The 23,344-nt window shown below is 36.2% G+C and overlaps 1 protein-coding gene across 4 annotated transcripts in view; it reads left to right on the top strand.

Annotated features, from left to right (window-relative positions):
- PDS5B (PDS5 cohesin associated factor B) overlaps window positions 1-23,344 on the top strand; it is a 115,290-nt gene that overhangs the window by 31,625 nt on the left and 60,321 nt on the right. For all 4 annotated transcript variants that reach the window (XM_055802045.1, XM_055802043.1, XM_055802044.1 and 1 more), the window contains exons 6-10: window positions 206-332; window positions 7,183-7,263; window positions 9,071-9,211; window positions 19,178-19,293; window positions 21,088-21,182. In XM_055802045.1, coding sequence (XP_055658020.1) covers window positions 206-332; window positions 7,183-7,263; window positions 9,071-9,211; window positions 19,178-19,293; window positions 21,088-21,182 — 560 coding nt within the window. The remainder of the gene's footprint in view (window positions 1-205; window positions 333-7,182; window positions 7,264-9,070; window positions 9,212-19,177; window positions 19,294-21,087; window positions 21,183-23,344) is intronic.

Here is a 23,344-nt window from a genome sequence, read left to right as displayed (position 1 = left end):
AAGTAGTAAACAAAGAGGGCATGAGATTGAAGAACTTTTTGGAAAATGGCATATGCACCTGAGAAATTAAGTATTTTGACTTCTGAGAAAACTTGTGATTTGATTATTATATTCCATGTTGTTTGACATCACCGTGGGGAGTACTCTGAGTGAAAGTTGTACTTTATATGAATACTACACTAAGAATTCTTGGTTTTAATTTCAGCAACGGTCATAACCAAAAAGTACACATGCACATGGTTGATCTAATGAGCTCTATCATTTGTGAGGGAGATACTGTGTCGCAGGAACTTCTGGATACGGTGTTAGTTAATCTAGTGCCAGCACATAAGGTAAGACTTGAGAGTGGCTTCATTTTTTCTTTTGTAATTGTGTTTTATTGGATGTATGTATTTAGATTTCATTGAAAGAATAGCTGTATCAAATGTGCTATTACTTGAATCTTTTCTTAGCAAACAAATAATTTTTAATAGCCAGAAAATTCAGTAGTTTCATTGCTTTGATTGACTTGCCATAAACAGAAGTATCAGTGGTCATAGTAATCTAAAAGCTTTAATGTCATGTGAATTTGTACACAGGTTTTTTTGTGTATGGTCAATACCTGTACAACTATATATACAAGACACATATATGCTTTGGAAAATTTTTAATTAGTGCAATGCTGTATCAACAGTTCAAATTAACATGCTGCCCTGAGTGGGAAGGAAAAAGCTATGACTGCTGATTTGTAGTTTGTTCTATTTTATTTGAGAAATGTTGACTTGGTGTTATTGAAAGCACATTGCTATGTTTTTTGATGCAGCATTTATGTTCAGAAATGATGGTGCCTGAAGAGCCCAAGTGATGGCTGTCTTTATTTTTTATCAAAACAAAAAAAAAAAGTGTTGTAGAGATGAATTGAGGTAAAACTTCAGACTGTGCGTGTGTGTGTTAGGACACGTAAATGTTTAAAAAGCAAGGAAGTCAGACAACGTTGTTCAGAAAACTAGCTGGGTCCTGCTGGAATCTCTTGGGCCACAGTGGAGATGACGACTTGTAAGTTGTGTAAGACAAAAAAAGGATTCTGGTAAACTGTCTAGGAAATGTGCACTCAGTTGGATTTTGGACATTTGAGTGTCACCTGACAGCTTTTTCTAAGTGTGTTCAGGAAAGGGCTAACTGTATTTACACTTTTTAGAAATTACAGTAAGCAGTAGGGTTAGTGGGTGTTATTGAAGAGATTTTTTTTCAGCATTTTTAAACTGTGTACCTAACGCACTCTGAAGAATATAGCAAGTAGTGCAAGGTACTATGCCTTACTGCAAGCCATCAATTTCAGTAAATAAACAGCACATAAATTCTATTGACAGTGAAAGACTAAACGCTTAGTATAGATCACTTTTTAATATTTTTTTTCACTGGAAATGTTTTAGCTATGTCCTTCAAGGAGTCTTGTACTTTTGTGCCAGGACCAGACTGAAATTTGTGCAGCTAAAATTCAGATTTACGAAGTAAAGCCTTGGAATACAAGAAACAAAAGCAAGATTATGCAAAATACTTTAGTCTGTGTTTTCTCAGTTGTTAAGCATCTGTGTTTCATTGTGTCATCTGTGTTCAACTTGATTTGATTGCACTGTTCTTATGAATCATGTTTAATAAACTGATTTTGAGTTGAAGAGTTTGCATCCTGCTAGATTGGCTATAGCATTGAAACGATTCTGGTTTATAGTGGATTTAAAGTTATTAAGGATTTTAATAAAATATTGGGGGTTTTGCATTTTCTTCTCCTTTTTAAATCGAACTTGGTCCTTGGATAGGATGGTAGTTTATAGCTTGCTTTCTAACTGAAATAAAGTTACATAACTTTAGACCACATTCTGAGTACTTCTACCTCTGTTTTAATTTTGTTAGCCTTTTTCATATAATGAAAAGAAGCTTCTAATATTTTCCTATTTTATCTCAGTATTGTCATACACTGTTTATTTAAAAATTCAGAGCTTACATAGTCATCAAACCACTTTCTGTGGCTACTAATGTCATGCTAGAAAAATAAAATGAATTCAGAGTGAAAATTTTTCCACTTGTGTCTATTTGAGCACAAAACTACATGGGAGTTTAGGATAAGGTCCACCATAAAGGAGAACTAGCTGTCCTAGCCATTAGACTGTGCAGGCTGTGGGACAGGAAATTGAAAAATCAGACTGGCCACCAAAAATGGAGTAATGGTGAGTAGGGAATCCTTACGTAGCCAGGTTACCTGGGGACCAAAATAATGTTTTTGATGGAGCAGAAGGAGGATAGCTCTGTTACTAGCTCAGGTTTGAAAATTATTGGATGAAGAGGTTGGCGTAGGTACAACAGCCATGTTTGTAGCAAGTGACACAGGCAAGCAATGTGTTTTTAATATAGCCAGAAGGAAGGTTGTGCATGTGAGGGAATGTGGGATTCCCTTGTGAATTGAATGACTGTATTCTAGAAAGCAGCGATAGAACTAGTATGAATTCTTGTGTATAAACAATTGTATTGGGTAACACTGGATTGAAGACTTAGAGGAGCTTAATCCACATAATTTATCAGAGGAGCAGTCTGTAAGTGCATGTTGGGAGCAGAAGGTTCCAGCAGCTCATACAGTTTTGAATCCTGGATACTGAGGTCCAATGGCTGAAATTCAACATTAGACAGATAGATGCAAAAATTATATGAATAGTTTTAAGAGTTGTAGTAACTAACTGAACAGTTTACCAAGGGTTAACTCATACTTAATTCTTAAAACCAAGGTCACTGTTTTTCCAAGGAGGAATGCCAGATATGGTCCATAGTCCTGAGTAGTAAGTCTAATAAGCAACAGTGCTAGCAGGACAGCTGCAAAATCTCAGGCATAAGGAGCGTATGCTGGGGACATGACATACTATTAAATGTCTGTCTATCATATTTGGTAGTTGCTGAAGTAGTCGAAGCTACTCCTAGCTCACTTGAGTTTGTCATCCATCTCACTTGGCCAGAATAAAAGCCACATTGATGTAAACCTGTGTGAAAGTGACTGACGGTGGTATCACAAAACAGGTACATTAGAGTATGTACAGCCTTATATATGACAGGTATCAGATAAGTCAATAAAACAGTAAACTTAACTTGTCTGACCATGTACTCTTAATTTCTGTGATATTTATTTTTTCCTTTTGTGGCTTCTCTTTTCTTTTCTATGAACTCAACTGAAATTCTTCAGATAGGGTTATATTAAGAGGGAATGAAATAAATAGTGGACTAAACCCAGAAAGACCAGAAGCAAGGGAGGAGGTAGTCAATACGAAAAGGCAGGAAAAAGTAATAGTTTTACTTTCCCTTTTAATTTTTAGATTTATAAAGCCTTTTAGATTATAAAGCTTTTTAGATTATAAAGCCTTAATGGCAAAACTTGTAAACAATTTTGTGTTTGTGCAATGTGTTGGAAGGCAAATTGTACTTTATTTCCTTAAGCATTTACCAGTGTTCCATTTTCAGCCTCAGAGATACTACGAGGAATCCATATTGCACATCCCACATGCTTTACCTGATTATCTTTTTGAAAAAGTGATATTGACAATCAAATTCCTACCTGTCTCTACAAGGAACCTGCTTAATTTTTGTTATCTATCTTAGCAACACTTCAGCTGAGCTTTTTCTTTGTCAGCCATCCTTAAAAACCTGTCACCGCCCTCCAGCAGAACTAGAGAATTTGTTAGAACTGTTTTGTCAAGTGCTCTTGGGTACAAATTCTGCTGTTGTGCCATCGATAATAAAAATAAAATCAAAGACCCTTTTCAAATTCCAAGAAAATAATATGTTAAAGTGTATAGGTTTTAAGAATATTACTTTAGATACAGACTTAACTTTTGACTTTACTCCTAAAGTTGTAAAATCAAGAACTGGATTGATGCTGGCTAGTCATCCTTTTTGAGGAAAAAATAAGGGATGTGCATTTGTTTTCTGTCACTGTTTTTTTTTCTCTTTTAAAGGTTGAGTACAAATTATTTCACTCTTAATTTCTTTGAGTTGTGTTTAATTGGACATTGAGGGACAGCTGGAAAAAGTAACAAAAAAATCAGTGGGTGTACATTTGCATGACTGGCAACCTCATTTCACCAGTACAACTGAATGTTGGCTCTGCGACAAACTGTCCTATCTATATATACACAAAAATGTCTGTGCCATGCTGTCAGAGAGGTTGCTATGACTTCTTGCATCTTGCAGTAAAGTTTGTCATTCTAGAGAAGAACAAGACATGAAAAATTAGTTGACAAAACTCAATGTCTTCTGGAAGTGTAAAAAGCTTGAAACGCTAGCAATACATACACAAAAATCATGGTAAGAGTTGAGGCTGATGAAGATGGTCTGTTTTCAAATGTTGTTGCTGGAGCCCTTCTAAGTGTAAAAAATGTTCTCCTCAGTTCGTTAATGTTCTTTTTTGAAAGAAAACTGGAGGTTTTTGGGGGGTGAAGATCTGCCTGCGTCATCCTCTAAGTCTGTTTTAGATGTTATTTGTAACTGCTCCATTATCTTGTAGATCTGTGTTCTGCCTTTTTATAGGGGGTTCTTTGGTTTGTCCTTATCAATCAATACTTATTTCTGCTTTTTCCTTCAAAATGTAGTAATTACTAATAATTATTTTAAACAGTGTTGCCAGCTGATGGCTTAGTTTCTACCTAATTCAGGACTCAAAAGCTTATCCCCCCTGGGCACTTACATGCTTTTAGAAGCATCCTGATTAAGATTATTGTCCCCGTCATGAGAGCTTTCTTAAATCATTAAAAGATCTTGAAATACAAGTCAGGTTTTTTTGTTTTTTTGTTTTTTTCTTCTAAATGCATTGAAAGATTGAAGAGAGGATAATGATAGAAGAGTTTACAGAGGGGAAATTTGTTAAATTAGGTCTTACTCTTACAAAATTTCTCCTTCAGGCAAAGTTTCAAGTAGCTTTATGGATATTAAATTATAAAGATAGGTTTGACGTTTTGTAAAAGATCTTTGAACCTATTTGGTGATGGTCTGGGTTGCTCCTGTTTTCATTTCAACTAAGGCGGTGCTGCTTTTTCTGTTTCAGCTTTTATCCTGAAGCTGGAAAAGGGAGAAGAAAACTTCCTTGTGTGTTTTTAAGACTTTTCTTTGGCATTGTTTTTTTCAGAAAGTTTGGCCCTTGTTATCAGCACAATTAAATCAAGTAGATGAGGCATGGAAAAAATAGCAACCTTTCCTTAGCCAGCTGTGATTTAGACTATTCTTTAGCTTTGCAGCTTTTCTTAGATATATGCAGGATTGCAAATAGCAACTTCTAGCATTTATCTTGGGAAACATGAAGGTTTCAAAATGAACTTCTGTGAAAGATATAAGCTGAAACTGTAATTAATACGAATCAAAACAGATCTGCCTGTTGGATCTCTGCACAATCTGCTGTTCCAGCTTGTTTTATACGTAAATCAGATCTTGCTCGTGATCTAGAGTTCACTCTTACCCAGGTGAAAGTAGTTTTCTTTGTTTTGGTGGAGGTGAACAGTGGAAGTCAAGAAGGATCAGAGAAGAATTGCAAATGGCATATATTCCTTGTTAGGGTTATTTGCGCCTTTTATTTCCTAACAGTCACAACTTTCACTAAATAACAGGAAACAAATGCTACAGGTGTAAATACCTTTTTTCATTTTTGTTTTCTTAATCGTAAAGAATGATCTAGCATGGGGAAGCTTCTATTTTCTGGGACATGGAACAGCTGTACAATTTTGCAAGAAGACTGCCAGTGTTGACCCTTGTATCTTGATTAGATAAGGCAAGAGGAAATTACAAAGATGCTTACGTAAAATGCTAACATTTGAGAATCTTTCCAGAACTGGGATTTTTATTTGCCTTTTGCAGTGGCTGTGAGTAAAACAGATACTTTAGGCATGGATTTTTGTAGTCTTCTGACTTCAGTCACCTAAAAATTCTATCAGTAGGCAAGTCAAAGACTTCTTTCATTTTATATCAATGAAAAATGTTAATCTGTTCCCACTGCTGTCTAGAAGCCTACAGTTCTATACAGTTTTTGAAGGTACAGACAATATTATTCTCTCTGTGTATCTTCTCTTTTTCATTCAAATACTACAAAGTACCAAGCATATGCAGGCAAAGAAATACTCTGGGTGTGGCAATGCATCTTGTTTGCTTTTCATTATGCTAAAAGGATGTTTTCGTCCTTTTATGGATGAGATCTATTTAAAAAAATCACAAATTGTCCCTTTACACTGTTGTCTTACAAATGGAATATGCTGAGTTTTTTAAAATTGCAAGGAGTAATAAAAATTTGGGGAACTATATTTCTTTAGAGAGACTTTTAGCTATTGAAATACTTTTTTTTTTTAATTGCAGAGTTTTGCTTCATTCTATGTGTTAATCAAATGTGCAGTGGGTGTCACAAGGGCTAAGTTGCATTTTCTTAAAATTCTTGAAAAAATATTTGTGATACAGGAACTGAAGAAAGGACGTAGCAACTAGAGCGTGGAGAATGTGTGCTGGGAAAGGAAGGAAACAATGATAGAGCAATAACCCACTTAGACCAATGGAGGGATAGGAATGCTGGGGAATAGGGTAGGGTTTGTGGTTTTGTTTTTTTGTAGTACAGTTTCATTAGTTTGTATTCTTTATCCTTTTTTTGCTCATGAACTAAAAATCAGGCATTTTTCTTTGCTGTCTCAGACAAACAGACTGTGTGGCTTTGTAAGATACTATGGAGAGGCTGTGATGGTGGTTTACAGGTGGTTGCTTGATGCAAAGACAGAATTGTACTTTCTACTGCAGCCCTGTTCAGAGTCTTGCTGCCATGCTGGCTGTAAATGCCTTGATGTTGCTTTATATCACTTTCATGGTTTTGAGGGAAGCTGATGAAGAGGAGCAGTAAAATACAGGAACTGACTTCACCGAGTGTCAGGCTTAGACGGGCAATTGAAAAGTAAGCCCTGATTTTCCAGGGAGGAGTTTTCTCAGTAATATCAGTGCAGACTATCAAGCTCTGTTTGGGCTAGGTTTGTTTTGACTGTATTATCTTTACTACGGAAAGTATAAAAAATAACAGGCTGTTTCTTTAATGCATTTACCAGTGTATTGTAGCTTTAAATACTTGTATTTGTTTTTAGGATTAGTGCATGTGCTTAAAACTTTTCTGTTTCCTTTGTTTTTTTCTTCTCCCCCCCACCCCAGAATTTAAACAAGCAAGCATATGATTTGGCAAAGGCTTTACTAAAGAGGACAGCGCAAGCAATTGAACCGTACATTACTAACGTAAGTGAAGACTGCAAAACAATATGGAAATCTATACAATTTAAACTGAACTGTATTACAAAAAGAATTAATTGCATATAGTCAAATAGGGCTGTAAAATAACTTTTTACAAACTCTCAATTGCTCTTTGTGAGAATGAAGCACTGTGTAACCTGTTTCTTTGAGTCTAATTCTTTACCATATAGAAACTACTAAGCCCATAACAGTTACGATTTCTAAAATGCAACGCATAGTTTGCTGTCTGCTGTCTTGGGAGACGATGCACTTCAATCCTTGATGTGACTAGAAGACCAAATGTATTTATATGTGTTGTTCTGATAAAAGTATATAAACACATTGTTCCTGTCGCCAAATTATTTTTCTAGTGAGGGGCTGAGACTGTTTAGAAGCTAAGGGAAGTGAAGATAGAGCAGAATTTTAATGTCACAGGAAAAGAAGAGGAAACAGAATCTAAGAATAGATAATAAGGAAAAAAAATGAGTGAATTGAGTATTGTAGCCAAGGGACTGTAGACATCACAGATACTGAAAGAGAAGAAGGATGAGAGGAAGTAAAGATCAGACAGGTTTTAAGGAAGTCTGTACAAGAAGAATCTTCCTCTTATGGAAAATACATACATGCAGTTTTCTGTTCTTAATTTCCCACAAGTGGGAAATATGCCATCTGGTTTCTTTGTTTTGAAAGTTACTTTCTTTCTTAAAATGTATTCAAGACACTGTAGGAGTTGGTCTCTTAACCAGGAATATATACGTTCCAGGCAACTTTGTATCCAGAAAAGGAAAACTTCTCTGCGAGACAGTATTGAGTCTGTTGTTGCTGTACTCATTATCACTAGAAACTCTTGACTTTCTACTGCATCACTTCCTGGGGTTCACTTTATAACCTTAAAAAATGGCAGCTTTCATGTTTTCAGTTTCTTTACTGACATGGTTAACCTCCAGGTACAGAGAGTCGTGATCATCTGTCCCAAGTTTAGGAATAGGAAACTGAAGTGCCAGTCAGGTGTATTCTGTTGCCTTTGTGGCAGGTGGAAATAGTATAATTTGTTTAGCCACACTTGCGTATTGTTTTAACCCAAAGAGAAGAAAAATCTTCCAAATTATGACTTCCCCCTTATGAGTAGGGGGTAGCATATTCCTCTCTAGTTCCTTCTTACCCATGTATTACGAGAGGATATAGTTGAAAGTAGTGTGGAATTAATACTTTGTTATAAAACATTTTCTTTAATGGGAAGTATTAAGTTTTCCTCATACCTGTCAAGTTTACTAAGAAAGAATAATTGCTTTACAGCTGCATTATTCTGCTTGTAAACAAAAATTCTGAAACAATCCATTACGGATTCCTGCACTTATACTTAGAACTCCTAACCTGTCAACTGTGTAGTATAGTAATTAGCTAGTTGTTTCAGCCTTGTTTTGACTAAATGTTAGAATCCTTTTACAATGATTCTTCTCAATAGTGAAGTAACTCTAAATACAGTCACATTAGAAAAAGATGTGATGCACTGGAATTCGTCTAAACTTGTGTTTCTATAGTTCACCACAGCAGCCCTACAAATAATTTAAACACCAGTTCTAGTGAGTTTTCATTTACATGTAATATTGAATATGAACCAATGGTATTTTAAGATTTCTGCTACAGAATCCTGATCTATGCCGCCCCCCCCCCCCCCCTTTTTTTTTTTTGTTTTCTTAATAGTGAAACAAATGTTGTAAGATTAAATGGTAGATTTAGTGGTAGACAAGCACAGAATTTAGAAGAATGTATATATGCTCTTGTTACTGATGTATACTCTTTTATTTTCCAGTTCTTCAATCAGGTCCTCATGCTTGGTAAAACATCCATTAGTGACCTGTCAGAGCATGTGTTTGACTTGATTCTGGAGTTATACAATATTGACAGTCACCTCTTGCTTTCTGTTCTACCACAGCTTGAATTCAAACTTAAGGTAAACATTTCTTATCCTTTCTGTATATTTGAAATGTGTGTGCTTTGACTGTTAATGATTTTTTTATTCATCAGATTATTTGGCATATAAAAATAATTATATGTAAAACATAGATTCTCTGCATTGTTTAAAGGAAAACTAATGAAAGCCCTCAAAAAGAGGAATTTAACTTCAAATATATTAATCTATGGTGCATGTATGTATATGTTTGGGTTGGTGGGGTTTTCTTTGGCTTGTGACTTTCAAGCATAACTTGATTTTTTTTTTTTTTTTTTTTTTTTTTTATCACTTGAGAATCTGACCTGTTTTGTTCCTTGGTTTACTGTAGTATTTCTTGCGAAGGACTTCAGTATATTGAAAGTACATTGTGCTGCTAGCTGTTCATAGGAGCTACATCTGTTCAGAATAGTGAATTCTGGCAGGGAAAAGTTGGGCTCTGTGTTAATGGAAACTGATGTACTGACAGTTTTGTCCAAATAGAAGGTCCGCAACAGGCGGAAGCACATGGTTAGACTCCACAAATATATCTTGTATTCATTGCTGCAGTGACTTTTATGATTTTTTTCAGGCTTATTTCTTATGCCTGAAAGATAGCTGGTGCTAGCTATCTACTTTAATAGGTATTTTTCTTTTTGAATTCCTATCAATCTAGAGTGTCTCCATTGCTTGGAGAAATTCAGTAACAGCTGGTACTCCCTTTATTCTGCACTACTTCTTCCACAGGGTTTCTGTGGAAGTGGGGAATTTGATTAGTTTTGTATCACTAAGTTTGAAAGTGATCTGTTACTAAACTTGAGGGCTAATGTGCAGTAGGCCACTTGTAAATTTACATGTATTTTTATTATTGAGGACAGATTTTAGGTTTATAGAACCTTTGGCCTGTTTTCATTGCAATGTTTATTATCTTAGTGGCTTGTTAATGCCTATTATTTTTTCACTAATGTTGCCAGGCAGGCACACTGCACTTGTTGGATGAGTTGTTTTTTTATGGTTTTATCTTTCCATTCACATTTCTGAAAGAAGTAAAGCTCAGTTTACTGCTCGCCGTCTGTGTCTTAAAAGTAGACCTTTTTCAGCCTTTAATTCCTGTTCCTACAGATGGTGAGCAATTATCATTCTTACTCCAATAAAAAGTGTATTTCTGCAGCTGAAGCTGTTATTCAAGAGATTTAATCTTAACTGCTGCCACATCTTTTCTTTTCATAGCCATAATAGCTGTAACCTTTCAATCTTTAGATCCATTTAAAACTGCAGATTCTTGAATTGTGTTCCTTGTCCTTCACTGATTATCATACTCTATTTCAATATGAACTTCTTTTTTGTGTCCTATTTTACCTTTGGAATCAGCAAGTTCAGTAGCCCAACACTGTCAACCTTTCTTCTTTCCCATGCCCACCCTCTCCCCACCAGGAACAACTTCTGGTCTCTTCCTTCAGCTGGGTGATTTCAGCCTTAAGCATTTCCATGTTTTCTTTGTACTTCTTAATTTACAACATATTCTTTCATGTTTGCATTTCCGTTCTTTGTTTAGTATACTATATTTAGATGATGAATGTGTATTTGTTGCTTCTTGTCTCTTTGATCCTTAGTGTAGTTTTCTCCTTCTGGTCTGAACCATTGAGGGTGGTTCACGTTTGTCATTTGTAAGATCCAGTTTAACAGTGTTTCCAATAGACATGTACATTTTGACAATTACCATCTTACTGCTCTTATTCCTTGGTGTCTTGTTGAACTCGGCACAGTTTGTAGCTGTTCTGAGAGCATAGTATAGCTTATGTTTGAATAGTCTTGTTGCTTCAGGTGTGTGTTGTTGATGCCTTAAGTTGTAAGGACAGATAATATATACTTGTCCTGTTGGCTGTCAAATGTAGCTTGACCCATCTTTTACAGAAAAAAACCCAACACCCTTCTATTTGGAGTAGGATAATTCTGGTTTAAACTCTTGCGACACTGTAACAGGTTGCCCACAGAAGCTGTGGATGCCCTATCCCTGGAGGTGTTCAAGGTCACGTTGGATGGGGCTTTGAGCAGCCTGGTCTAGTGGGAGGTGTCCCTGCCCATGGCGAGGGAGTTGGAACTAGATGATCTTTAAAGGTCCTTTCCAACCCAAACCGTTTTATGGCTCTAAATGAGTTGAGAAGTCTGTAAGATCTTTCTGTGGTTAAAAGGGTATTTTGAAGATGATTGTTCTGAAAAATTAATGAAATATGGTCAACCTATGGGTTTTTTTTTATGAGATCAACACAAGTTTGTTCTTTATGCAGGCCTGCCAGTAATAATTAAATACTTTCCACTCCAACGATAGCTGTGGCTTTATTATAAACAACAGCAGCTAGTGTCAAGCATTTTTAATTCAGGTCTAGCTTAAATAGTATGTTAGTGTGTTAAGAAGAGAGTGTAATTTCAATGAAACTCAAGAGTGCTTATGGTAGAAGGCAGCTAATATTTTGCTGCTTCGAATGAAAAGAAACTGGACAGCAGTATCCCTGTTAGCTTGATGAAACCTTTGCTCAGGTGGGTGGTAAAGGAGAAAAATAAGCTTGGCAGCCCGTATTGAAATACGGGGGAGAAGAGATGTCTGAACAAAGGTCAGTTAAAGCTGACGATATAATAACCGGAAACTTCAGTGAGCTCTGTATATCTGCATATCATATCAGAGCTTGACTAGATGATTTTGGCTTTTCTGGGTTTGGTACACAGTATTGTGTCTTTATCCACGCCCATAGTTTGAGCCTTGTATTCTGAGCTCACTTGCTATGGACTCTCTGCTAGCTACTTAAGTAGAAGTTTGTAGGGTATATTTAGGTCGAATGTGTAGTTTCACAGGGAGGTCCAGTTTTTGTTCTATGAGATTGTCTGATTTGGCTTTTGCATATACAGGTGTGATGACAGAAGTGAAGTACTAGGGGCAAATACTCAAATCATACTCTTGGAAGCTGTGGCTATTTCAGCTGCTGAATTGTCAGTTTTGAGGAGTGAAGATGTATCAGAATGGTTTCATCTTGCATGCATTGGACACATGGAAGTGGACATATGATCTGTGTTTTTCTAAGATAAATTGGGTAATTGCTCTCTGTGTTTTTGAAAATGTGCATTTTCTTTATAATTGACTTCAAAAGCAGTGATTAAAAAAAACCACTTTGGCCAGAGGAAGTAGACTTATGGTAGACTTATCTGAGCAAGACACCAAGTGTTCTGGTTCACTTCACAGCTAATGCTGTAAATCTTTTATTTTTATTAAAATTTTTTCATTGTTTTTTTCAAATATTTATTAAAATATGTTCAGGTGCAAACTTCGCAGGTTCTGCCTGAATATGAACAGAACCCAGTATTTTGGAACATTTCAGTGAAATTTAATTTAAAAGAAAAATCAGTTTCTTAAAGGATTTTCTGATGTTTTGCTGTAGTTTGAGTCATCTTTATCCAAGAGCTGTTCTTTTTAAATTTTTAATGGTTACTTTCACACAGATGCTAAACAATTTTTGAAATTTTTTTACTGGCCCTATCATGTAAAGGCTCAAGAACAGTGAAGGTCAGCTCAGTAGGGCACAGGACTTTAAAATAAATCGGGAAATAATAATTAGGCTGTTCTGTATAAGAAAAGAATGATGTGACATGGTATTTCCAAAGGCAAATATTATAAACTTGATTACTGATAACCTGGAAAAAATCTCTTTGCTTTTTCTGGATGTCATTTGGCAACAAAGTGGAAAATTACTAGCCAAGCAAGAGAAGATAGGAATTCCTAGAAGAATGATAATATGGTTAAAGATTTCGAAGGATCATTATTGAGAAACTCCATCTGTATGTTCTAATGGTCTACGTGTTTTGGTTCCTGTTAATGAGTACTTAAAGAGAAATACAGTGTAGTTCGTCCATCCTGCCTGCCTTCCTTTTTACTGGAGATGCATCAAGAAGACAGATGTTCTGGTCCTGGAGCCATGTGATTACTGACAAAACCTGTTTGGTGAATGGGATGAGTCCTTGAGGATAGACTTTCCAGCTGTGCTTCTTCCACCCAAAGCAAAATGCTTGTTTGCATGAATTAATTTGTAATAACATTGCTGAGACTTGAGATGTACAAACCAACAGGATGTCCTCTGGAGCAACTTGAAATACTGAGCTGAATATAAAAAGGTACTGCTGCCGATGGAGAAATATTTCTGAGCTGCCTGCCTCTTTGGTTCTGTGCACACATTCCTCCTATGATTCCTCCATCTTCTTGTGCTTGGTACTCCTGGGAGCTTTTTCACTATACTTTATCCTGAGGACAGTAGGTGCTGGAGAATTAAATGTCATACCAACCACCTTGCTGTTATGTTAATATTCATTTCTGGAGCTCAGTGGACTGATGCTACCGCCACCAAGCATAATCAGCCAGTAACTACTTCGAAGTAGATAGAATTGTTCTGTAAGTCTTCTGGTGACAGATCACCTTTAGATAACCTTTTGCCTTTTAGACAAGGGAGGAAAGTGAGTGGAGTTGTCTAGACATGTAGGTGGCTTTTCAGGAATTTTTAGGGCATGCTGAGAACTGATGCACATTTTCTCTGGGAGAATGTGGAATTGTGGTGCTGTTTAGACATGCTGTGCTATCAAGTCTTCTGGACTCTCTCTTGAGTCTGGCTCATCTAAGATGATGGTCTTTGCTTGTCTCGTGTGTCAGAGAGATAACTACCATTATCAGGTGCCAGCGGAGGTTATCTGTATGCCATTTTGGTGCTGTCCTCTTAATCACCTCTGCATAAGAAGGAGCTTAAAAGTACATCTCTGGTATGGAGCAAACGACACATTTTGGTTCCATTTAGTACTTGGAAAACGGGGTCTGGTAATTCACTGGGTCAAGTTGCTGAACAAATTGTTTCTAATGCAAATATTTGTACATAGAATACAGTGCATGGTGTTACAATGCCGTATTGGAAAAACTATCCTTCTGTCTTGGAATACATGCTTCAGTGTGGACATAGCCCTTCTTGATTAAGAAGGGCTCTGCTATCTTTTTTGAGGGTTGTGTGGCTGTGGTGATGAACAACTTAGCCATTGTTTAAAATTCACATGGTGTTGCAGAAACTGGATCTCAGTGCTTCTTTGCTGGAAGCTGTTGGAGTTTCAGTGGTATGCTGCTGTTGGCAGTTCATATGCCCAATGTCTCCAACTACCAACCACTCCAAGTAATCATCTACAAATATCTGTGACTCTGCTTAGTGGGAGGTCATGTCCAGGCGTCTCCCATGAATGTGCTTGGCTTATGGTGAAGCTGTATGCTGCCTGGGCTTGAGAACTATGGAGTTCTGTCTGAGGACAGACCGAAATCTGTGAAGTCTGTTGGATGTACTCCTCTTTTACGATTGCAAGGGCTGCCATGCTCCCTCCATAAATTCTAGTTAGAGTGAAGACAGGGGAAAAAAAAAAAAGGTGCTCTTGGTCCAGATTGTTCCAGTTTTGAGGACCTTCTGTTTTTGAAGGATGATGAAGGCTCTCTGCATTCTTAAGTTGTTCTATCAGGGATTGTTCATGTTTCAACCTGACCTTAGGGTACTCAGTCTCGCAGTATGGGTGTTAGGTGTTTCTCTGATAATGATCCTGTTTCTCTAAACTTCTTCCTGGTATCAGCAACTTTTCCAGTAGTTGTATATTCTGTACATGAAGCAGAATTTCCTTGTAGTGTCTTATTTCTTTGTTTCTAAACATTTTGCAGCACGTTTTGAAAATGAAGTAGTGGTGGTTTCTCTCAACAACCAGGTGAGCTTCACTGAGTAATCTTCTCAGCCTTCCGGCTGGTTGAACTGCCTTGTTCTCAGCCCCTGTGACCGATAGGAGTTTGAGGATGTGAACCAAACATCTGTGACTCATTACCTGGCAGGATCCAAATCCCTTGCTCTCAGTCTCCCTGAACTTCTTTTGTACTCTTCATGACAGGAAGCCTCTCAGTTTATCTTCATGAGATCAGGATCTTATAGAAGTTCTAGACTGTCTCTTTGAGTGGGAAAAATCCGAGGGCTTTCCTGTCACTGACCAAATAAATTTTTGACTGTGCATGGAACTTGTGAGAAAGCTTAGGTACCTCAGTAACACTGTTGTGCATATTTACTATTTTGGATCTAACCGGTGTGGCCACCTAGTGTTCAAGCACCTTGCCATTTTGCTACAACCAGTGACCATACAGTTTGGTCACAATGCCAGGTAGTTTTAACTGCTGTAAGAATTGTACATGTTTATTTAGATGAAAAATGAAAGGTTGCTGGCAGTAACTGGTATTCTCTGAAATGTGCAGCTTTTGAGTGCTTTATTCCCTCAGCTGCTTTTTCTGTCCCGTCTGTCCCAAGAATATTTAAGTATGTTTGAAGAGAATTTAAATGCAGTCAGGTTTGTGTAGTGCTGTGCTGCATATCATACAGAAGTGGGCAAACTAGTTATCCTTTTGGGTCTGGCTAGAATTGAGTTAATTTTCTTTATGGCGGTCTGTATAGTAGCGTATGTTTGTGGCTGAAAGTGTTGATGGCACACTGATGTTTTGGTGGTTGCTGTGCAGTGCTTCCACAGGTAAAGGCTTTCATGAGCAGACTAGAGGCAGGGCAGGAGGCTGAGAGGGGACACATGCTCAGCAATAAAAGCAGAGGGGAAGGAGGAAGGGGATGATGTTCATACTCATGGTGTTTGCCTTCACAAGCAAGCACTGTGCATGCTGAGACCCTGCTCTCCAGGAACTGGTGGGACATCTGCCTGCCAATGGGAAGTAGTGAATGAATTCCCTCTTTACTTGTGCACCCAGCTTTTTTTTTTTTTTACCTATTGAACTGTTGTTATCTAGATCCATGAGCATTTTAGTTTTCCTTCTGTTTTCCCTCCTTCCCCTCTTTGTGCAGGAGAGGAGAGTGAGTGAGAGGCTGGGTTGGGTGTTTGGCTTTTGGCCAGGGTCAACTCGCTGCATCTTTATATTTGTAAAGAAAAATCTCATGTGTTCTCATGTGGCAGAAGAGGAGTAATGTTAAACTCTTAACACTCAGTGAGAGCTGTGTCAAGTCATAGTTACTACTTCTGGTTGTGGTGTTTTAGGGTTTTTTTTACCTAATTTTGGAAAGAAGTCTCTGGGATTAGCAAGGGAACACACACTGAAATTCATCTAATTTAATCTCTTCTGAGGATCAGTCATTTGTACCTGGTCTTGGCATTTTAAGACACTGTGTTTAGAGATCTAGCATTGGCACAGAAGCATTATTGGTGTAGGAGAGAACGGATGTAAGAATGTATTGTTGTGTGGGTCAGCTTGTAAAGGAAGCTGATACTCCTTCACTCACATTTGAATTTTAGAGATTTGTATTACTGAAACTGAATACCACTTCAGTGTTCAGGAGAATGAAAAGCTCACAAATAGATTATATAGGAAATAATCATAAATGGTTTTTATTTTATCATCTTGCTAAGCCAATATGATGCCATGAATAAAACCAATAAAAATGTTGCCTTCTGTTATTGTGGCGCTGCCTTTCTTCCTGGATATGGTAATTAAATTTTTTGGCAAGTTTCAGATCATGTGTCTGCTTCTATTCCCAAACTCCCCCAGATCTTCAGTGCTGCCTGTTTTTTTGGACTTGGTAGTGATAACAATCTGACCAACTTAGCTGTTGTTAGTGACAGACCCTAATATTTTCTCAGTAGAGCAGCTGCCTGTGTGTTAGGAGCATGTATGGGGAAATGAGAACATCAGTGTTCAGCATCAATTTTTATTGACAAGTCATTATGCAACCATGTTAGGCATAAAGAGTGCTGGGTCATACCTAAGAAAAGAGGTGAAGTATGTGACTCTTCAAGTAGGGAATGTCTCATAGGGTAGAGAAGGATTAAGATGTTTTTCAGTTTGATAACCTTTTTTTTTTTTCTTGGTTTTTTTTTTTTTTATTGTTGGTTGGTTGGGTTTTGTTTTGGTTTTTTTTTTTCTGCTGTTTTTTGGTTTTCCTCAGAAAAAGTAGTAGAGATTAAAGTAGAACAAAGGAGACAAGACTGTAGCAGTGACACATTCATTTAACAAGAAGTACAGGTTGATTTTTATACCTTTAGGAGCTTATTTAAGAATGTTTCAAGGAGACCAATATCTGGGCCCAAATTTAGGAAGTACCAAATAATACTCTTGATCCATAATCACAAATATTCATTGTTTCTACAAACAAGACTAGAAACATGCGTGGGTTGTCATATAATTGGATAAGTGGCTAATACAGTGAAAACTTCTTCTGCAGCCAATTCATTAAGGATGTCTTTGTTGGGTTTTTTTTTAATGCCTTTTTGCTTCTATATTTCTGGCTGTGTAATTAAGTAGTTGAATTTTTAGTGTACTCCTGACTCCTCCATCCCAATCCTTCCCCACCCTCTGGGGTGTCTTGCTCTGGATCTGTGATGGTTACCTAGAGAAATTCAGAGATTCTTAATGTTTTCAGTACTTTGTTGGTTTAAGCAGGTGTAGGTGGGATGTGAGTAATGGTGGTTGTACTAACGTAAGCTACAAAAAATTTTAAAATTTGTAAGCATGAGGGCACAGAATGAGAATTTGTAGCATAATGAACCTTAAAAGCTGAAACTCATCAAGAAAAAAGATAGTTACTACAGATAGGAAAAGGAGGTTGTAGATGGCTTTCAGTAATGTAAATTTTAGTTGGAAAAAATAGTCAAATGCAGACAAACATATTAATATATTTACTGTTAATGCTGCTAATAATACTAAAGTATATTTGGAAGAATTAGTCTTTTTTAGTGTAATGTATCAGTGTTAGATTTCTTCGTTCTTAACTTCTCCACCTCTGTTACTTTAAAGATTTTACAAATGCTTTTACTGTTCTTGGGGAGCTGAATTAAAAGGGCATACTGGGAAACTTCAGCCCATTTATGGTATTGAGTCAGGAGAAATAGTTGGTCTTTAAGACTGTGGTGTATTAGAGAAATCTGACAGCTACATCGTGCTCTTACTTCTTGTTCACATTCAAAAGATGATGTTGAACTAATAAGAATGTCAAAGATGGTAAAAAAGAACAGTATTTTAAACAATCCTTGTCTTTATTACCAGAAAAAAAAAAAGACTGAAATAATAAGCAGTGAATAATGTCTAGTAAGTATAAACTAATTTTTAGCTACTCCCTTTTCAAAGAAGTGTTGCAGCCAGTTGTTCTGGTTTTCTTTAATAATCAAAAGAAAATTTGGTGAACAGTAAATACGTGCTAATTGCACAAATGTTAGCACACATTTTTGAAGTATGTATTAAGCTTCAAATGCTGTGTGTTTTATTAAACAAGTGTAGTGCAAACCAGTGAAAATAAAAAAAAATTGAAAAAGGCCTTGTTTTATCTCTGTCAGTCCTAATTTTAAATATGAAAGAAAAGTAGCTGTTGTAACTCAGCATTTTTTAATATAGGCTTAAATACAGGACCAGATCCTTTTGCATCTCAAATCTTGGGTACTTCATCTGATGTTCTCTAAAAACTTGTTTTCAGAAAACTTCTTTTTTTTAACTAAATGTTTGCACATAAAGGTTTACAGTTCTCTAGAATATTGCTTAATTACAAACAAATGTAGAATGAGTTTTGTGGATTTTGCGTTGTATTTGAATTTATGTATGTTTGTATAGGCACATATCAGATTTCCTGACAGGATCAGTAATCTGTAAACGAGGGTTAAAGATGTATGTTTCTTGTGTTTTTCACTAGGCTTTGTTCACATTGATTTTTGTCTCTAAGTGTTTTTTTGTTTCTACTGCCTTTATTATTTTGTCTTCTCCCAATAATAGCGAGGGTTTTTTTTCTTGAGATATACACATTTGTGTACAAGAAAAATCTGTTAAGCTGTATGATGATATTTCTAGAGGTGTGTAAGTATACTAGTGTAGAAGCTGTACAAAACAGACCTGTTTTTCTGAGGTTTGCGGGGTTTGTTTTATTTTTTAATTTAAAAAAAATAATAAATATGTTCATTTTCCAGAGCAATGATAATGAAGAACGCCTGCAAGTTGTAAAACTTCTAGCAAAAATGTTTGGGGCAAAGGATTCAGAGCTGGCATCTCAAAACAAACCACTTTGGCAGTGCTACCTGGGGAGGTATGTGCTGGTTTACTTCCCTTCCTGGGAGGGGAAAAACATTCAATGAAGTATAATTCAACTCTTTTTTTTTTAAGTGACACAGCTGAGCATGAGTTCCCTCTTGCTGCTTTATCTGAAATCCAACAGATAATGTTAAAGTGATTATTATATACACATCATCTGTATCTGTGATTCTGCAGAATGAACAATTATAAATAATCTTTTAGTTCTTTTTTTTTTTTTTGCAACAATCTTTGTGGCCATTGTCAAGAAAAAGGAATAGTTTATTTTAATATAAAAAAGTTTATTTTAATTTGAAAAATAGTGAATTTATTTTTTAAAAAGAAATTTTAATTTCTTCACAAATGAAACTATTCAATGATGGAATAATCCTAAAACAACATCAAATGACATTTGTAGCATCAGGTGATAATAGAACCGGTTTTGAGGCTTTTATTTACAGTATTTGTGTACTGGTTAAAATTTTTTTTTTAATGGTAGGAGTGCATTAAAAGAGGTATGCAGTATTTATAATGCTGCAAACACTTAGTCTTTTGGTTTTGAAAAGTTTTGCCAGTTTGAGATAGAAAATATAGTGGGAGCTTATAGTCAGGAGAAAATTAAGTATGGATACTATGATGAAAATGTTTTTTACTTGAGTAAATGAGGACAAACTCTATAAAATATTATAAATGCAGTAGTTTATAACTGGTTTGATATGATTGAATGCATGATTGAATTTTGATATGAATGAAGTCCTGAAATAAATGCTGCTTTTAAAAGTACAGGGAATTTAACTGAGGGAAGGTCTTTTGCTTGGAAGTATATAACTATTTAAAACATTGCATCTCATAAAAAAATACTAGATGTAATTGGGCCCAAAGGAAGATGCTTCATTGTCTTATAATGTGAAGCAGTGTGAATACATGCAATCTGTTTTTCATAATTACTGTTTTCAACTAGTTATGAATCACATACGTGTATTTACTTTTTTCAGGGATTTTAACTAAGCTGTAATAGCTGTGTTATGAAAGGAACCATTCTTAAAATCTCTTGATTTTGAAAACATAGCTGGTGTTCATTAAAAGTTATTCCTTAAAACCTCTTTTGTTTGATAAAGAATCATTTACACAGCAATAATGTCCTAGAATTTGATTTTTAATTTGTTTAAATCAGAGCATTTTGAGGATAGCTTGAAAATGCATTTAATTTTTCAAAATAATTGTGTGTAAATCATTACATCCATATTTTTATTTTAAAATTACTAAAACTAAACACAAGAAAATACTTGTTTTCAAGCATCAAACCTAATTCAGTCTTTTGAAAGGAAATATTATGGAAGCTGAAGTGATCCATCTCAAGAAATTTTTACTAGGCTAGATGCCCATCTGCTTGCTGTTTGTCATACAGTTTAAAGAGGGGACTAATACCACAGACTTACAAAACTTTCAGTTGCTGATACATGCTTTGTGGTTAATTACGTGGAGCATTACAGGAAAGATAGTTAAAATACTGTCAGACATCTTTCTAATGAATAGTTGTTGTCTGCCTGGGGGATTTTCTTGTGTATCAGGTGAGGATATTTCCCTTCGTGTTCAGAATGTGAATTAATAAATGAATGCAGGAACTTTTTGTTAAGCTAAACACAGTCTACTTAGTACTGTGAAATCAGAGATGTTTTATGCATGTTACTGTGCATGGGAGGCATAAAAATGTTTTTGGAGGTATTTGAGATTGTGTCGAAATAAACTAATTACTGTGGTAGAAGTGATGGGGTTTTTTGTTGTAATGCATTGTCTTGTTTCTAAATAGGTTTAATGATATCCACGTACCTATTCGTCTTGAATGTGTGAAATTTGCAAGTCACTGCCTTATGAACCATCCCGACCTAGCAAAAGACTTAACAGGTATCAGAGTTATTATAATGCTAAAATACAATTTTATGTCTCCTGGAAAAGTCGGGAAGGTTAGTTGTAATCCCGAGTAACATTGTCAGTTGTTGTGGAGGACATAATTGGGGTTGGGGTTGTAAGTCACAGAGTCCCTGCTTTCAGTGCTGCTAGGGGTTGTACATAAAGAATGCATTAGCCAAAGAAGTCACCCTCTTACAGTAGTTGCATTCCCAACTGCTGTTGAAATGAAGCACCATAGGATCAGGCAAAGACCGCCTGGCTAAACTAATGGTCATGGCATTTGTTAATTAGGGTGCAGTTCCACAAAGCTGAAACGTGTGTTACACAGCCACTGTCTGAAACATGACAACAGTCCTTGTGACTGACTACAGTCGTTAGTTCCTGTTCCTTCAGATCAAACAAAGCCTGTAATTGAAGACCTCTGTAGGAAGAAGGCCATGGCATAAATAGAAGCGTTTAGTATTCCTTGCTCCTGATGTCTTAATGAAAAAAGTGTAAATAGAATTGGTTGGTTGGGGTTTTTTTCCCCTCATAGTCTATATGTGGAGATTGTATCCCACTGATCAGTAAACTCCTACTTGTAATTTTTGGAGGTTATATCTTTGTCTATTTGCTCTAAGGAGGGAATTTAAAGAGCTGTTAAGTGCATGGGATTGGTGGCCTGCTTCCTGAGTGTTTGTCAAGTTAGTTACAAATACAGGCAAGGTAGAGTTGTCCCATAGTTACTGGCATTGTTAAGCCAGCTTTATTTAAAAAAAAAAAAAAAAAATAGTAGTAAGCTTCTGGACCTTTCCTTAATGGAATGGTAAAGATATTTCCTTTTCAATTATCAGAATTGTATTTTCAAGGATTTTTTTTTTTTTCATTGCAGAAAGACTTTGTGCCCCCTCTAATGGTATCCTCTGGGAAATGTAATTTTGCTTGCCCCTCCTCTGTCTCCCCACAGCGCTCATCAAAGTCAAATTATTGAAAAATTTCCCTGACTCACTGGTGTTTGACATCAGAACTGTTCTGTGCAGTGGCGTTGTTCTTCATTTGTTTTAGTTTACTATGTGATCCTGTGGAACAAAAGTTTTTAAAAAATGTCTTATTTGGATTTTCAATTTCATAATGTCCATAAGTGCAAAGCTTTATTTCTTGATGTGCTCTTTTAACACTTGTGCTGGTTACTAGAAATGTTAATGGCCAGTATTTCAGATGAGACTTGAAAATTTTCACTGGTTATTGAACAGTAATGAGAACAGCGTTCAAAGTAAACTTTCAATGTTTCTTAATGTTATCAATGCTTCACTGATCTATGCTGTGTACAGTGATCTTAACTTTTGTGTGTGTTTTCCTACCCATTTGTGTTTCTAAATTAACCTAAAATACGTACTTCTAAAAAAAATAATACGGACTTTGCCATTGTATTTGTCATATTTCTAAAATGACAATAGTAGCTAACATGTTTGACACAAGCAGGAATCTTAAAATTTTGATTATATAAGATCATTGAGGCTACCAAATGAGCAGCAATGGGCCAAAATAGTCTAGGAAGAATTGTTTTAAGATTAATAAACTAGCATGTGTCTGAATAACCATTGTAGCCTGGGCAAAGAGCATGCTTTCGAAGTATGTCTCTTCATTTGTCCCTGCTTACAATGGTTGTGTGGTGCTCACTGTGGAGTGTTTCTGAAGTATGTGAACTAGATTCCTTGTGGATAATAACAGAAATTATGGCCAGGAGCGCAACTAATGTGCTCCAGCAGCCACAGGACATGGAGTCTGCGGGAATAGCGTAGCCTCTAGCCTGAGGTAAGACTTGAAAATATATACATTTTAAACTTAGCAGGTTCTCAGCACTGTCCGTTCTAATCTACAGATGCAATTCTGTTTGGCTATGGTAGTTGCTAATGTAGACATAGCCTAACTGTTGTAAGAAATAATAGAAATAAAAATGTAAACCCATAACTCTTTATTTCCATTTTCTTATTTCTTATAAGACCAGAAATACAAATATTTGATACTCTAGGCAAATATCAAGTTCTACTGATTGATTACTTTTCAGTTAAAGAATACTATTTGTTTCTTACTGTTAATGCTCAAAACAGTAGAGAATCATGCTTTCTGCCTCTGTCATTTGGGTATGTCTAGGGAAAGAAAAGTAGCTGAAGTTG

The sequence above is a fragment of the Falco peregrinus genome, chromosome 4 (genome assembly GCF_023634155.1).
Source record: "Falco peregrinus isolate bFalPer1 chromosome 4, bFalPer1.pri, whole genome shotgun sequence".
Taxonomy (NCBI): Eukaryota; Metazoa; Chordata; class Aves; order Falconiformes; family Falconidae; genus Falco; species Falco peregrinus.
The sequence above is the reverse complement of the archived record's forward strand: the minus strand, read 5'-3'. Positions and strand labels throughout refer to the sequence as shown.